This window comes from Ranitomeya imitator, chromosome 2 (assembly GCF_032444005.1).
Source record: "Ranitomeya imitator isolate aRanImi1 chromosome 2, aRanImi1.pri, whole genome shotgun sequence".
In the NCBI taxonomy this organism is placed as follows: domain Eukaryota; kingdom Metazoa; phylum Chordata; class Amphibia; order Anura; family Dendrobatidae; genus Ranitomeya; species Ranitomeya imitator.
This window is the reverse complement of record NC_091283.1, coordinates 71,730,810-71,747,521: the sequence shown is the minus strand read 5'-3', so window position 1 is coordinate 71,747,521 and position 16,712 is coordinate 71,730,810. Positions and strand designations below refer to the sequence as shown.

General features: G+C 46.6%; 1 protein-coding gene across 1 annotated transcript in view; it reads right to left on the bottom strand.

The window, feature by feature from the left end:
* Window positions 1-16,712, bottom strand: part of STK26 (serine/threonine kinase 26) — a 77,696-nt gene that overhangs the window by 17,262 nt on the left and 43,722 nt on the right. The window contains exons 2-3 of the mRNA XM_069746941.1: window positions 9,333-9,563; window positions 1,663-1,719 (exon numbers count right to left, since the gene is read on the bottom strand). Coding sequence (XP_069603042.1) covers window positions 1,663-1,719; window positions 9,333-9,563 — 288 coding nt within the window. The remainder of the gene's footprint in view (window positions 1-1,662; window positions 1,720-9,332; window positions 9,564-16,712) is intronic.

Here is a 16,712-nt window from a genome sequence, read left to right as displayed (position 1 = left end):
GACACTGTCACCTGAATTTGGAGGGAACAATCTTCAGCCATGGAGGCGGGGTTTTGGGGTTTTTGATTCACCCTTTCCTTACCCGCTGGCTGCATGCTGGCTGCAATATTGGATTGAAGTTCATTCTCTGTCCTCCATAGTACACGCCTGCGCAAGGCAATCTTACCTTGTGCAGGCATCTACTACGGACGACAGAGAATGAACTTCAATCCAATATTGCAGCCAGCATGCAGCCAGCGGGTAAGGAAAGGGTGAATCAAAAACCCCAAAACCCCGCCTCCATGGCTGAAGATTGTTCCCTCCAAATTCAGGTGACAGTGTCCCTTTAATCATGTTTTGGAAACTACGACAGGGGAATTTTCATTCAGCTCTGTCTTCTGCTGTATCTCTATATTGATGCAAAAATAAGACATTTTTACCATTCAGGAGTCTTAAAAGCCGAGTGATTATTAGAAGAACTATTAGGGAGACCACGCTGCTTGCCATCCAGCTTTATATGTTCTTTTGTGGCACAGGGATGCCAATGAGGAGGGCGTCCTTGGCTGGAGATTAGTAAAAGCTGCTCTGACTCTGAAGTACGTGGTCTTTACACACATTAAATGGTCATCCATTATATTTTAGAGGCCGACATTTCACTGCCATCGATTTTTGCTTGCCATGATCATAGCTGGCTAGGTTCGGATTATGAGGCAGCATTTAGGACTGAAAAGCGTCATATCCATGCAGCCTTGCAGCGCTGGGGGTCCTGGGTTCAAATCCCACCAAGGACAACTTCGCCAAGGAGTTTGTATGTTCTCCCATGTTTGCGTGCGTTTCATCCCACACTCCAAAGACATACTGATAGGAAATTTAGATTGTGAGCCCCAATGGGGACAGTGATGTCTGTAAAGGGTTGTGGAATTAATGGTACTATATAAGTGTGTAAAATAATTCTGCAATATTTGTAACCTCTCTGACAGAGATAAGGATCTTAAACTGTGGACGACCCGCCTCACATGCCAAATCATCACAGAATTCCCTAATGGGGTACATGCAAATGTTTTTTTCTATAACCACAAAGCACCATTTATGACTCAGATTCCAGTATTTGTATATGTAAACCAGGGCTGCACAAAATCTGAACAAATTATAGCATTTAACATACGACAAATGGTCAGTAAATGAGCTGTACTTGTGCTCCACCATCTATGAAGGAGCTATGGAAGAAAATTACACAGCAGAAAATGAGCGGCTCGCTCCCTACAGCTCCGGCAGCACCGCACGCCAGCTGCCGATGACAGGCGTCTCCATTTATTTCACTGCGTATCAGCAATGAAGAACTGCTGTTCCAAGCTGCTCCATACACTACCGAATCCAACTAAAGTTGTCAGTGAGACCATGTTTCCAGTGAAGCATTGCTAATCTATATTACCAGTGAGATTTCTTTCCTCTGGTCTTCTATAAGCTAGCATTTGTTTCTAGCAAACACCATTTGTATTTGGCTTTATTCCTGCAGGTGCCCTACAGTAGCTGGAATAAAATCAGGGCAAAAACTGACCACCTTAGACCGGTCCTCTTTAAAGCCCCCTCTCCCTCCCATTTTATAACTGCGGTCCCAAATACCCTCAAAGAAGTTAAACAGATAATTATTTCGACAAAGTTAAGGCCTTTCCTGCAACTCACCAAGTCCAATGCTGAGCCTCCTCCTAGGTATTCCATAATGATCCATAGTTTTGTGCCCTGGAGAGAAAAATTAATAAAGTGAAATATGTACTCTGTGCAGCATCTATACCAATTACCTGCCAGCAAAATATTAATGCAATTCCTTTAAACTGGAATGTACGAGTAGACATAGGAGTATGAGTTTTTTTGCACGCACACAGTCGCGCACACACACAGTCGCGCACACACCATACAGTTTTATACAAACATACCATACACAGTCGCATACACACACACACACACACCATACACAGTCGCACACACACACACACACACACACTACACACACACACACAAACATACCATACACAGTCGCATACACATCATATGCAGTCAGATACATACCATACCAGGGTCGGACTGGCCTACCGGATTCTCCGGTGGGCCCAGGTACAGACACCTGCTGGCATACTGGCCAGCAGCTGCATAGGGCCCCCACTGCTCCAGGGGCCCCCAATCAGTGTGTGTGCGTGTGTGTGTGTGTGTGGGGGGGGGGGGGGGTAGGGTCGCCAGTTGCAGCACACCCAGCAGTTATGGGGCCCCTGAGCCAAGGGACCCGCCCGGTGCCAGCGGAGCAGCAACTGGAGACAGGAGCCTGTCCCCGAAGCTAAAGAGAAACGAATATTCACGCTTCCCCATGCCCCCATGGGCATGGAGAGGAGTGAACATTCATTTCACTTTAATAGCAGGCATTGTTAACTGCGGGCTGAGGTTAACACTACTTGCATGTAAAGCTGATGCGGCTGCATTGGGCCCCTGCAGGGCAGCTAACCCTGAGGGCAAATCGGTAAGCAGGGAGCAGTCCCTGCAGCTTGGCAGGAGAGCGGAGCTGCAGGGATCTGATGGCGTCCTGCCCGGCACTTCCTGTCTGACACAGCGCAACTGGATGACGTTATTCAGTGCGCATCTGTTTCAGACAGGAAGCTGCCGGTGAGGAAGATGCTTCCAGGATGCGGTGCGGCTGTGGGGAACGTGCGGAGAGGTGAGTGGTGCTGTGTGTGCGTGTGTGCCACAGTAGTGCGGAGCTGTGTGTGCGGTGCTATGTGTATTGGAGATGTGTATTGGAGATTGGCAATGATGTCTATATATCTCCAGAATCCTTCCTTTCCTCAACCGTCAATCTACTAAAATGCTTGTGCATGCCCTCATCATCTCCCGCCTTGACTACTGCAACATCCTTTTCTGTGGCCTCCCTGCTAACACCCTTGCACCTCTCCAGTCCATCCTTAACTCTGCTGCTCAACTAATTCATCTCTCTCCTCGTTACTCCTCCGCTTCCCCCCTCTGCAAACCTCTTCACTGGCTCCCATTCCCTCAGCGTATCCAGTTCAAATTACTAATACTGACCTACAAAGCCATCCATAACCTGTCTCCTCCATATATCTCTGAACTAATCTCCCGACATCTTCCCTCACGTAATCGCTGGTCCTCCCAAGACCTCCTTCTCTCCTCCACACTTATTTGCTCCTCACCCAATCGCCTCCAAGACTTCTCCCGAATATCCCCCATCCTCTGGAACTCTCTGCCCCAACACATCCGACTATCAACCACATTCGGATCCTTCAGATGGAACCTGAAAATCTACCTCTTCAGGAAAGCGTACAGCCTGCACTGACCCCGCTGCCTCCTCACCACCACTGAAGCTACCGCCTCACCAACACCGGAGCTCCTGCAGCGCTCAACCTATTGTCTCCATCCCCATCCCTGCTGTATTATTATTATTATTATTATACATTTTTATAGCGCCATTTATTCCATGGCGCTTTACATGTGAATACGGGGGAAATATAGACAAATACATTAAACACGAGCAGATAACAAGGCACACGAGTACATAAGGAGGGAGGACCCTGCCCGCGAGGGCTCACAGTCTGCAGGGGGTGGGTGAGGATACACTAGGAGAGGGAAGAGCTGACTGTGCGGCTGTTCAGTAGGTTGAGGATCACTGCAGGCTGTAGGCTTGTCAGAAGAGATGAGTCTTCAGGTTCTTTTTGAAGGTTTCTATGGTAGGCGCAAGTCTGATGTGTTGGGGTAGAGAGTTCCAGAGTATGGGGGAAGCACGGGAGAAGTCTTGGATGCGGTTATGGGAAGAAGAGATGAGAGGGGAGTAGAGAAGGAGGTCTTGGGAGGATCGGAGGTCGCGTGTAGGTAGGTACCGGGAGACCATGTCACAGATGTATGGAGGAGACAGGTTGTGGATGGCTTTGTATGTCAGTGTGAGGGTTTTGAACTGGAGTCTCTGGGCGATAGGAAGCCAGTGAAGGGCTTGACACAGGGGAGAGGCTGGGGAATAGCGGGGGGACAGGTGGATTAGTCGGGCAGCAGAGTGTAGGATGGATTGGAGTGGTGCCAGAGTGCTAGAGGGGAGTCCAGAGAGTAGGAGGTTGCAGTAGTCGAGGCGGGAGATGATAAGGGCATGCACTAGCGTTTTTGCAGTGTTGCGGTCAAGGAAAGCACGGATCCGGGAAATATTTTTGAGTTTGAGACGACAGGAGGAGGCAAGGGCTTGGATATGTGGCTTGAAAGATAGGGCAGAGTCGAAGAGGGCAGTGTAGAATGTAAGCCCGCAAGGGCAGGGTCCTCGCCCCTCTGTATCAGTCTGTAATTGTTAGTTTGTTTACTGTAAGTGATATCTGTAAATTGTATGTAACCCCTTCTGATGTACAGCACCATGGAATCAATGGTGCTATATAAATAGATAATAATGTGGGTGATGGAGAGAGCAGTGATGGGGTGGTGGGGGAGAAGGCAGTGGTGGCGGAAAGGACGTCGGGATGGTGGGGGAGGCAATGATGGAGGTGTTGAAATGGGCAATGATGGGGTGGTGGAAAGGAGGCAATGATTGAGGTGGTGGAATGGGCAATAATGGGGGGTGGTGGGTGAAAAGGCAATGCTGAGGGTGGAGGGAAGCTGCATTATACCCTATGAATGGGGCTGCATTATACTTTATGAGGGGGCTACGTGATATTCTGTGGGGGGCTGCATTATTCTCTCAGGGGACTACATTATATTCTGGGGGGGGCTACATTATACCTTATGAGGGGGTTGCATTATACTCTGAGGGGGCTACATTATATTCTATGGGGGGGCTGCATTATGTTTTGTGGGGTGCTGCATTATGTTTTGAGGGGGGCTGCATTATATTCTACGAGGGGAGCTGCATTATATTCTACGAGGGGGGCTGCATTATATTCTTCGAGGGGGGCTGCATTATATTCTACGAGGGGGGCTGCATTATATTCTACGAGGGGGCTGCATTATATTCTACGAGGGGGCTGCATTATATTCTACGAGGGGCTACTGTATATTCTATGAGGGGGCTACCCCAAACCCTGCTACATAATTAAGATGTGTACTACCCTATATTATACCCTGATATTAGTGTGTTTTATCGCACAGTTGGTGGTCTTGTATTTATTTCTATATGGCTACATAGTGGGCCCCAAGAATGATTTTCTCTGGTGGGCCCAAGGTGCTCCAGTCCAACACTGTACCACACGCAGTCGCATACATACACTACATGGAATATTTGAAGTTTTCGAGCTTCTAGAACCTTTGCTGTAATATGTAAAATCTGTGAAGTGCAAGCCAACTGCCCCACTATGCGTATTACGCTCAGGCCACACAGCGATGAGTCTTGTGATACTGAAATCACAAAAAGTGTAAAAAAGTGTAAAAAAGTGTAACAAAAACGTACTACACTTTTTTTTCACTTTTTCCCGTTTTTGGTTAGTGTGACCTCCTGGTCAATCTGTGTGTATGTCTGTGGGGACCTGGGTATGGGTAGTTGGTAGGGCCCAGCAGGGCAAGAAGGGACAGTCAACGTGGAGCGGGGGCGCCATATCGAAATTTAGGGTGCCAACCTCCGCTGTTAGGTAGGTGAAAGCTACTATAGGGCCACCTAACAGGGACTGTCAGGAATATTTTTGTTACTACTCCCTGATTTTTTCCTAGCCTACCCGAACCCAGGTGGTTGATGTTGGTAGCATACATTTAAGTATATATATTTGTCTATGAGAATCTTTAGATATCATTAATAAAGTTTTTTTTAGGATATTGCGTTTCTTTTTGGTTGTCCAATTAAGTATATCCTTACATTATTCTCTAGCTGGTTGTTTACTTTTGGTGCTGCCTTAGCCCCAGGTCTATGGAGAATCAGATGGAAGTATACAAGTGGTTCAGACTAAATTAGAATATCAGCAAAAAGTTAATTTATTTCAGTTCAATATAAAAAGTGAAACTCATTATATAGTCACTAGATGGTGGCCCGATTCTAACGCATCGGGTATTCTAGAATATGCATGTCCACATAGTATACTGCCCAGCCACGTAGTATATTGCCCAGCCACGTAGCATATTGCCCAGCCACGTAGCATATTGCCCAGCCACGTAGTATATTGCCTAGCGACGTAGTATATTGCACAGCGACGTAGTATACAGCACAGAGCCACGTAGTATATTGCACATCGAAGTAGTATACAGCACAGAGCCACATAGTATATTGGCCAGTCACGTAGTATATTGCCCAGCCAGGTTGGTCACAGGTGAAAAAATGAAAATTAAACATACTCACCTTTCTGAGGGCCCCTTGTAGTCCACGGCAGCTTCCAGTCCCAGGGTTGGTATTAGCGCAGGACCTGTGATGACGTCGCGGTCACATGACCGTGATGTCATGGCAGGTCCTTCTGCCACCGGAACCTGCAACGGAAGATGGCGGCCGGCGCGAGCTGCTACGGAGTGTGAGTATAGCAGGTTTTTTTTTTAATTATTTTTAACATTACATTTTTTACTATTGATGCTGCATAGGCAGCGTCAATAGTAAAAAGTTGGGGACACACAGGGTTAATAGCGGCGGTAACGGAGTGCGTTATCCGCGGCATAACGCGGTCCGTTACCGCCGGCATTAACCCTGTGTTAGCGGTGACCGGAGGGGAGTATGCGGGCGACCGGCACTGACTGCGGGGAGTAAGGAGCGGCCATTTTCTTTCGGACTGTGCCCGTCGCTAATTGGTCGCGGCAGCCATGACAGGCAGCTGGCGAGTCCAAATATGAATGAATGAATAACCATGACAGAAAGAGACAGAAGGACAGATGGAAGTGACCCTTAGACAATTATATAGTAGATTACAGACAGAGTGATCCATTTCAAGTGTTTATTTCTGTTAATGTTGAGGATTATGGCTTACAGCCAATGAAAACCCACACGTCATTATCTCAGTAAATTAGAATACTTTATAACACCAGTTTGTAAAAGGATTTTAAAATCCGAAATGTTGGCCTACTGAAATGTATGTGCACTAAATGCACTCAATACTTGGTCGGGGCTCCTTTTGCATCAATTACTGCATCAATGCGGCGTGGCATGGAGGCGATCAGCCTGTGGCACTGCTGAGGTTTTATGGAAGCCCAGGTTGCTTTGATAACAGCCTTCAGCTTGTCTGCATTGTTGGGTCTGGTGTCTCATCTTCCTCTTGACAATATCCCATAGATTCTCTATGGGGTTAGGCCGGGATCACACATACGCGAGATACGGCCGAGTCTCGCAGGTGAAAACCCAGCTCTGGCGCCGGCACTCCGGAGCGTGCGGCTCCATGTATTGCTGTGCGGCTGCACGCTCCGCTCTGGAGTGCCGGGGAGAGAGCTGGGTTTTCACCTGCGAGACTCGGCCGTATCTCACGTATGTGTGATCCCGGCCTTAAGGTCAGGAGAGCTTGCTGGCAAATCAAGCACAGTGATTCTTTTGTTTGTAAACCAGGTATTGGTAATTTTGGCAGTGTGCACAGGTGCCAAGTCCTGCTGGAGAATTAAGTTTCCATCTCCAAAAAGCTTGTCGGCAGAGGGAAGCATGAAGTGCTCTAAAATTTCCTGGCAGACGGCTGTGCTGACTTTGGTCTTGATAAAGCACAGTGGACCTACACCAGCAGATGACATGGCTCCCCAAACCATCACTGATTGTGGAAACTTCACACTAGACCTCCAGCAGCTTGGATTGTGGCCTCTCCACTCTGCCTCCACTCTGGGACCTCGATTTCCAAATGAAATGCAAAATTTACTTCCATCTGAAAACACCACCTTGGACCACTGAGCAACAGTCCAGTTCTTTTTCTCCAGTTTTTTGTTAATTATTCTAATTTACAGAGATAATGACTTTTGGGTTTTCATTGGCTGTAAGCCATAATCATCAACATTAACAGAAAAACACTTGAAATAGATCACTCTGTCTGTAATGACTCTATAGGAGTTTCACTTTTTATATTGAAAAACTGAAATTAACTTTTTTATGATATTCTAACAGTGAAAACAATCTTCTCAGTCTCCTAGGTCAGGAGACCTGTGATCGGTTTGGATACTGCGGTCCGTAAATAGACCGAACCGCGGATGTATAAAATTAATGCCAAGACAGTGTTACCGTAGTCTATAGAATAGAATGTGTTTAATACATAGAAAAGTAATTATATATCATAAAGAGACCAGTACTGGGAGCGAGAGAACACAAACCGTCTACAGGAAGGAAAAGGGGATCTCTGGTATCTCACCCTTCACTTTCATATTTTAAGAAAATAAAGACGGGTTTTGTAAGTAACAGGATAATATTTTAGCATAAAACCAAATATGTAATATTTAAACAGAGAGATGACAGTCTGATGGCCAAAAGTGATCTGTGATAGTTATTGTGGACAGAGAAGTTTACGTAGTGTTACAATTCAAGTGATAAAGAATCAGAAAAATCAATATCATGTAAGAAAGTGGCTCCTCTCGCTCTGCTAGTAAGGCAGGAGGCCAGACAGCTGTATTGTGGGGGCATTGTAGCGTCTGTACTACTGTCACAAGACCCATCTGTTTAGGTCCACAGACCCCAGAGATTCAATGAGCACATTTTAGAAACCAGAACATGTGGCCATAATACAGATGCTAAGATGTGCCTGCATTATGGCTGCCGGAGAGAGACTGTACACCCAAAAGGATTGGGAGGTAAGTGGTGGGAAATGCCATGCTTCCTCCTGCCACAGTTCACACAATAAAGGGGGGGGGGGGGATAGGTGAGTGGTCTTAGATGTGAATTGGGCAAGAGCTTTTCCAACCCTATATATTATATTATTTTTAGTATGGAATAAATGTCAGTGTGGAACCGCTACACTGCAGCCAATCAGTGACTGGCTGCAGTGGTCACAAAGACAAGGCTAGTGGAGAAGGAAAGTGGTAGGGGACCCAGTCAATGGTATAGAGTATTTGCAATTTGTTTGCCTTTTTAAACCATATATTAAATAAGAGGGACAAAACGATTTAAAGCCAGAGCTGGGGGTCTAATCTAATTGTGCAGTCTAGTCTGGATCCTAATAAAAGACCATTTACTGAATATCCCTTTAACTGTAACATAAGTGGCCAAAAGAGCTGATGGTAATATAAGAGTGTGCAAGCACTCAGAGCCCGGGAGACCAGTTATCCCGAGACCCCTGCTATCAGCTCTGGGATAGTGGGCCTCATGAACTAAATGGTACCAGATGGAAATTCTGATGCCTGGATTACACAATCTAACATAAGCTGTACCATTTGTGCTCCACAACACACCAGCGCTTCCTCATGGCTTTTCACGGGCCGATCTCGTACAAGTCATTAACAAACAAGGTTACCTTCAAATAAGATCCATAGTACTTTGTCACATAGGGGCTGTCACACTGGCTGAGGACTGTTATTTCTTGCTGTATATCTTCTATTTCATCCTCCGCTTCTTCCAGGTCAATGATTTTAATAGCAACCACATGTTGAGTCCGGTTATCAATGCCTTTAAAAACTTCTCCGAAGGAGCCCTTTCCAATACGTTCTAGTTTTGTGAATAGTTCTTCTGGATCAGCCCGGTGGTTCTAAGGAAAAAAAGATGAAAGGTAAATCCTCTCCATACGATAAGTAATGATTTTGTCTGATGCAGACAGCACATGGCAGTGTAGCACATGCTCCTAGTATTAAGGGCCGTTCATTCTGACACTTCTGCGACTACAGATGACTGTGCAGAATAGCCGGCCTGTGTGTACAGGGGCAATAACACTGGTCAGTGTCCTGTATCTCACCAGCATTCCCCTCTGCAGACTCCAATTTTCAGTTTTCTCTGAACTAGTGAGTGAAAACTAACCGATGTCTACTGTACAGACATGAACTCCTACCCTCCTGCCTCTGTATTGTCCCTAGGCTTAAGAGGCAGCTTTATAGGATCCTTTACATTTCTGGAAACGGTGATCACTTTACTCTAAGAAGTCAGGGAAAGAAAGACAGACTGAGTTTGTACATTTCTTTTGGCGGCTGCAGGTGAAACATCCGGCTGACGGCAGCTTCTCTCAGCTGAAGGGATGCTGGGAACATCAGCCCATGACCTGGTGATCGCACTGGGAAAAAGGGATGCCTTTAATAAGAATCTGAGTAAAAGGACATTTTGGGAAACTTTTGCACTCCTTGCTGGACTCTAACCATGATCATAAACCCCTGCAATTCCAATTTACGTCAATGGAGAGGTGGCGGTGGCCGCTTTTATTTCAGTAACTTGCATAGACTTCAAGGGAGAGGCAACAGCCAACCTGTATGGAGAGTGCAGTGACCTGGAAATCAGCAGACCCTATTTCACCAAAAGAAAAGAAACACACTGTTTGCTTAAAGGAGAAGGAAAAATAAAGACTGGCCTCCTTTGATTTAGTGGTAGGTGCTCCTGGAGTAGTTTTATTTTTCAAACACAACATTTTTACCTAATCAGTGGGTCTCAAATGGCCAGTGAGAAGTGCGCTGCTCAGGAGGCCGGAGCGCATTGCTCTCGCCTGGACGCAATAACAATTCTATTTCTCCTGAATCTGCACTCCTCTGTGTTCGCTCAGGCAGGAGCTGTGTGATCAAGGTTCTCGAGCAATGCACTTCTGTGGTCTTTTGAGCGATCAGTGGGGATCTTGAGACCTGGACTTCCACTGATCTACAGCCAAAAGCGTATTTAAGTGAATCACTAAGGGACAGATTTAACAAAGTAGACAGCTTAAACATTCTACAAATGCCACTAGTTTTTGGATTGTTGAGACACCCATTCCCCCACCAATCCTAGGTAAGGTGGTACTAATCTTCCTACCCATGGCCCTGCAGCCAGCTCTTCACTTGTTTGGGGTCACTGTGCGGTTCCCAGCATCAGTGGGTGGCTGCGGGCCACAGTACTACATCACTTCCATGCTCCCTTCATTCTTCAGCACAACACTTAAAGACACGGTCAGTATTGTACATCAGTATTTATAAGCCAAAATCAGGAGTGAAACAATAAGAGGAAACATATAATAGAAACACATCACCACTTCTGTATTTATCACCCACTCCTGGTTATGCCATACAAATACTGAACATGGCTTAACCCTGCTGTTCTGTTGGTCAAAAATGACCGACTTTGAACTTCAATATTCTTTAAAATATTCAAGATGCGGCTCTGAAACCCGTGGCCGACCGACCCATCCTCATTTAAGTCAATCAACCACAAGTTTCAGAACCGCATCTTGAACACCCCAAAAAATACCAAAGTTCAAAATAGGTCTCCCCAGACCGAACAGAACAGCAGGGTTAAAATAAACAATGCTCCCACTACAAAGAATCAAGAAATTAATCGACACAGAGCTGTGAATCTAGTCCAATTACAAGGGTGGACCTACACATAGGAAAAGCAGAAAAGTGTACGTACTGCTGACGTATCAGATATCACTGCTATAATGAACTAATCTGAGCATTCACGCCTCCTGGGAAATACATTATAAAACCTGATAAATGAGATGGGCTGGAGTACGTAACACTACAGATTACTAGCTTGGAGGCTTTCTTCAAAGCCATGATTTGAGCACAATAACCAAGAAGAACACTAAGTAAAAGAGGGATACGGTAGCATGGTTTTACATATGGAAGTAGTGGAATGGGGTACATAGGTTTTGTCCCTCTACATAAAGGATTCCTTTTTTTTGATGTGTCGGTCATGGGAAATGTAGTGTAAAAGTGATATGCAAATAAGGCTGGAAATGCACTGGGGGCGTGTCAAAGCACTTGCAGGACTTTTAACTGACACGCCCACAGCCTGATTTGCATATGGCTTCTACACCAGTACTATTTGCTGTCTGCATAAATCAGCACACTTAACCCCTTCATTTTTTTGACACTTTTTTTTTCCTATAGCATGAGATGTGATCAGCAATGCTGAAAATGCTGGAATTGTGTCTACCGTAATTCCATTAAAGGCGCACATCACATTCTGATGAGCTAGCATGTTAAATATTAAGCATTTATGTCCGCTTTGCTGAACGGTGAGAAAAAAAAAAGCCCACATTCCATATACGCAAACAGCCAAATCCCATAATCCTCAGCAACTCATTGTGTTAAAGCGACTGCACACGAGAAGCCCTGAAACACGGCCCACTTATAAACTGCCAGGGAATAATAATAATAATAATAATAATAATAATAATAACAATATATTAAAGTAAAAAAAAAAATGTACTCAAGTGGTAGTAGTCTGGTGAATCAGTGCCATGCGGACCGCTACAAAAGCGCTTGCCCTAACGGAGCCGCTGCCCCCGTAGTCAGACGCAGACACAAAGCTGCAGCAGGTTGAGAGAGGTCAGAAGTAAAGGCGCTCGGATGGAAGCGGGTCCAGCAACTAATGAATGCCTTTTAAAAGGCTCAGAAAAAGGTTTAGTGAAATGTCAAAAAAGGAAGAAAAAAAAAGAAAAAAGGGACATGTTCTATAAATTAAAGCCATAGACATGTCGCCATCGGCAGCTTTGTGTATTCAGAAGAACATTTCTACCCACAAGGAGGGGAATCTCTAGTGTAGAGAAACCACTATCTGTTCTTGGAAAATCTAGCAGACAACCAACATATCCACCGGTATCGATGTGGTCGCTCAGATTATCCACCATGACATATGACATGTCTACTTCTCTAATGACATCTTTCCCCAGAGCAAAACGCTTCCCATGGTTGTCAAAGAGGTTAAACCTCTGGAAGCAGTCCTGTCCTATTGGGCTATGCTTCCACGGTCAGGAAACGTTCAGGATTTGCTGTGGATTGGATGCTGTGTACAGCCACAGCACCCAAATGTTACAGCATAGTGGAGGGGATTTTATGAAATCCCGTCTCCACTATGCGTACAGGGCAGCATCCGGCGGCCCTGTGTAGCCGGACATGCGTGTCGTCTTTCCAGACGGCAGCATGTCTATTTATCTTGCGGAAACACTCCATCAGGATTCTACGGTTTTGAGGCTGCGTATTTATGAAGTGGCCAGATGTTAAGCGCATAGTGGATGGGATTTCTAGAGATCTGGTGTCCACTTTGCATGTATGTGCACCTGCGGATAATCCAAGTAAACTGATATTATGTGCAGGGCCGTATTTGCCACTAGGCACTTGAGGGCAGGTGCCTAGGGTGGCACAATGCGTGCGGGGTGGCACAATGCATGGGGGGCGGCATCCGAGCAAGTTTTTTTTTTTTTAAAGTCCGGGCCAGGGGTCACCTTAAACCCCGCCCCCCCGCTCGCTTGCCTCCCTGAAAACATCATACAGTATGAATCATACTGTATGATTCATACTCACCTATTCCAGCGATGCCTGGTCTGGTCTCAGCGACAGCAGCTAGTGCTGTATGAGTGGTCACGTGGTACCGCTCATTAAGGTGATGAATATGGACGCATATTCATGACCTTAATGAGCGGTACCAGGTGAACACTCACGCAGGCAGAAGGTGCTGTGCCAGCTGCCGGGACAGAGGTGGAGGATTCTGTTCTGCGCCGTCGGTGTGGAAAAGGTGAGTATGACTGTATGACAGCCAGGGATGACGGGGGGAGGATGGAGGATGGGAAGCCGAGCCATACAAGGTGGGAGCGGTGGGGAGCCGATGAGCCATGCATGGAGGGAGCCAGGGGGAGAGATTAGCCCTGCAAGATGGGAGCAGCGGGGAGCAGATGAGCCATGCATGGAGGGAGCCAGGGGGAGAGATTAGCCCTGCAAGATGGGAGCGGCGGGGAGCAGATGAGCCATGCATGGAGGGAGCCAGGGGGAGAGATTAGCCCTGCAAGATGGGAGCGGCGGGGAGCAGATGAGCCATGCATGGAGGGAGCCAGGGGGGAGAGTTGAGCCCTGCAAGATGGGAGAAGCGCGGAGAGCAGATGAGCCATGCATGGAGGGAGCCAGGGGGGAGAGATGAGCCCGGCAAGATGGGAGCGGCGGGGAGCAGATGAGCCCTGCATTATGGGAGCTGATGAGCCATGCATACGGGAGGGGGGGGGGGGGGGGAGGGGAGGAGAGGCGATGAGCCAGAGCCACCTAAGCATACAGGGAGGGGGAGATGAGCCACGCATACAGGTAAGGGGGGAGATGACTGAGCCACCCATGCATACGGGGGGGGGGGGGGGGGGATGAGCCATGCATACAGATACACGGAAGAGGGAGAGATGATCCATGCATGCAGGATGGGAAGGGGGAGATGAGCCATGCATACAGGGAAGGGGGGGGGGGGGGGAGAGATGAGCCATGCATGATGGGAGCAGGGAGCCGACGAGCCATGCATACGGGGGGAAGGGGGGGGGGGAGAGATGAGCCATGCATACAGGATGGGAGGGGGGGTGGGCCATTATACAGTATGCATGGAGCATCATATGTGGCCGTTATACGGTATGGAGCATCATGTGTTGCCTTTATACTGTATGGAGCACTGTGTGGCCATTATACAGTATGGAGCATCATATGTGGCTATTATACAGTATCAGTAATAGAATGATAAAGTCCATATAGTAATCCTACAGTGTCTGCTGGACATGGTATGGGGAGAGTTTATAGTTCAGTTAGTACACAGACACCATACTTCTTGTTGTTAACCAGTTAATGCTCTCTTGTCCACCACACTGCAGTGTCAAAAGAGGAAGACTGCAAGACAGGCAGCTCCGTATGGGACTTGTGAACATGTGCAGCACTTGCGGTTTTGCACTTACGATGAGACAAATAAAACCCACTGCTAACAGCATTTTTTTCCGTTGCTGCAAGTAACGCATTTACTGGATCGCGGCAAAACCGCAAGTGCCGCACATGTCCGCAAGTCCCACAGGGAATGAATGAGGCCGAAAGCAGTGTTGCCGTGATACGTTACGTGGCAGATGCAGAAAAACTGCCGGATCTGCCGCAAATGGTAAAAATCGCTGATGTGAAAGTAGCCTAAGTCACTGCCGACAGTGTCTGCATTAGTCATACTCACCAATGGGGGAGGCAGCACGAAAAGTGCCTAGGGCAGCAGAAACTCTAAATATGGCCCTGATTATGTGGCTCGTCTATCAAGACCACAGCATGTCAATTTCTCTTGTGGAGACGCGAGGCTCCTCCTGACAATGTAACGATTACTAAAAATAATTAATCAGAACGAAAAGCAGAAAGCCATCAGCTCTGAAGCCATTAATAAAGGCAGCATTAAAAAGCAGGACCATGTAAATACAGGTAGACTGGCCAGTTCCATCTAGAGGCTCAAAGCAAATTTCTACATGTAAAAAACAAATGACAGTCACAGATCCCAGAGATACAATGACTTAGCAGGTGGCACTGGGGTCAGAACTGCAGCATATCTGGATAATGGGGCAGTTATAGGACCAGGGTGTCAAACAAATGTCAGAGATGAAGATAAAAAAAACATTGTCTTGATGAGGGCTGCCGGAATGGAGGAGATTAAGGATGAGTCTGGCTCCTTCATTAGTAACCTGGTAAATCAGCCAGATCGGCCCTGAAACGCAAAATCTGAATAAAGAGTCCTTACTCATCCTTGGTCTCCTCCATTCTGGCAGCCCTCATCAAGACCGTATTTTTTTTTATCTTCATCTCTGTATCTTCCAAGTCCTGGCATTTGACAAAGTCTTTGCGGACAGAACTGCAGCCGTAGGGAGGCACAACACGAGTTTAACCATTCAGAATTGCCAGCCACCCTCACCCTGTTGATCACACAAGGAGCGCTATTCTATTTTTTTTTCTTACATGACAATGACTGTTTCAAAAGAAAACGTTTGGGATCTCCTTCCACAAGCTTCTCACACTAGTTGGTTGGAATTTGGGCCAATTCCTGCTGACATAACTGGTGTAACTGATCCAGGGTTGTAGGTTGCCTTGCTCGCACCTGACTTTTCAGCTTTGCCCATACATTTTCAATAGGATTGAGATCAAGGCTTTGTGATGGCCTCTCCAAAACATTGACGGTTATTCTTAAGCCACTTTGTTACCATTTTGGCAGTATGCTTCGAGGCATTGTCCATTTGGAAGACCCAATTCTGTCCAAACTAACTCCCTGGCTGATGTCTTGAGATGTTGCTTCAGTATTGCCACAATCTTCTTTTGTCATGATGCACCAGTCCCTCCAGCAGCAAAACAACCCCACAACATGATGCTGCCACCCCCGCGTTTCACAGTTGGGATGGTGTTCCTAGGTTTCCAAGCTTCTCCCTTTTTCCTCCAAACGCTACGATAGTCACTATGCCCAAAAAGTTAAATTTTAGCTTCATCAGACCACAGGACATGTCTCCAAAAATTAAGGTCTTTGTTCCTGTGTGCATTTGCAAACATTAGTTTTGTTTTTTTATGTTGTTTTTTTTAGAGTAATGGCTTCTTCCTGGCAGAGTGGCCTTTCAGCCTATGCTGATAATATCCACAGTGAAACGAGTATTGGGACACAATCCTACCAGCTTCCATCATCATCTTCATTGGGTGTTTTGCTTTTGTCCTTGGGTGACATGCACAGGTCGGACCAAAGCATGTTCATCTCTGGGACACAGAACCCGTCTCCTTCCTGAGCGGTATGATGACTGGACATTCACATCTTATTTGTACTTGTACATAATTGTTTGTAAAGATAACATGGTACCTTCAGGTATCTTGAAATTGTACCCAATGATGAGCCAGACTTGTGCAAGTCCAAAATTCTCTTCCTGATATCTTGGCTGATTTCTTGTGACTTTCCCATGATGCTGCACAGAAGCAGTGTG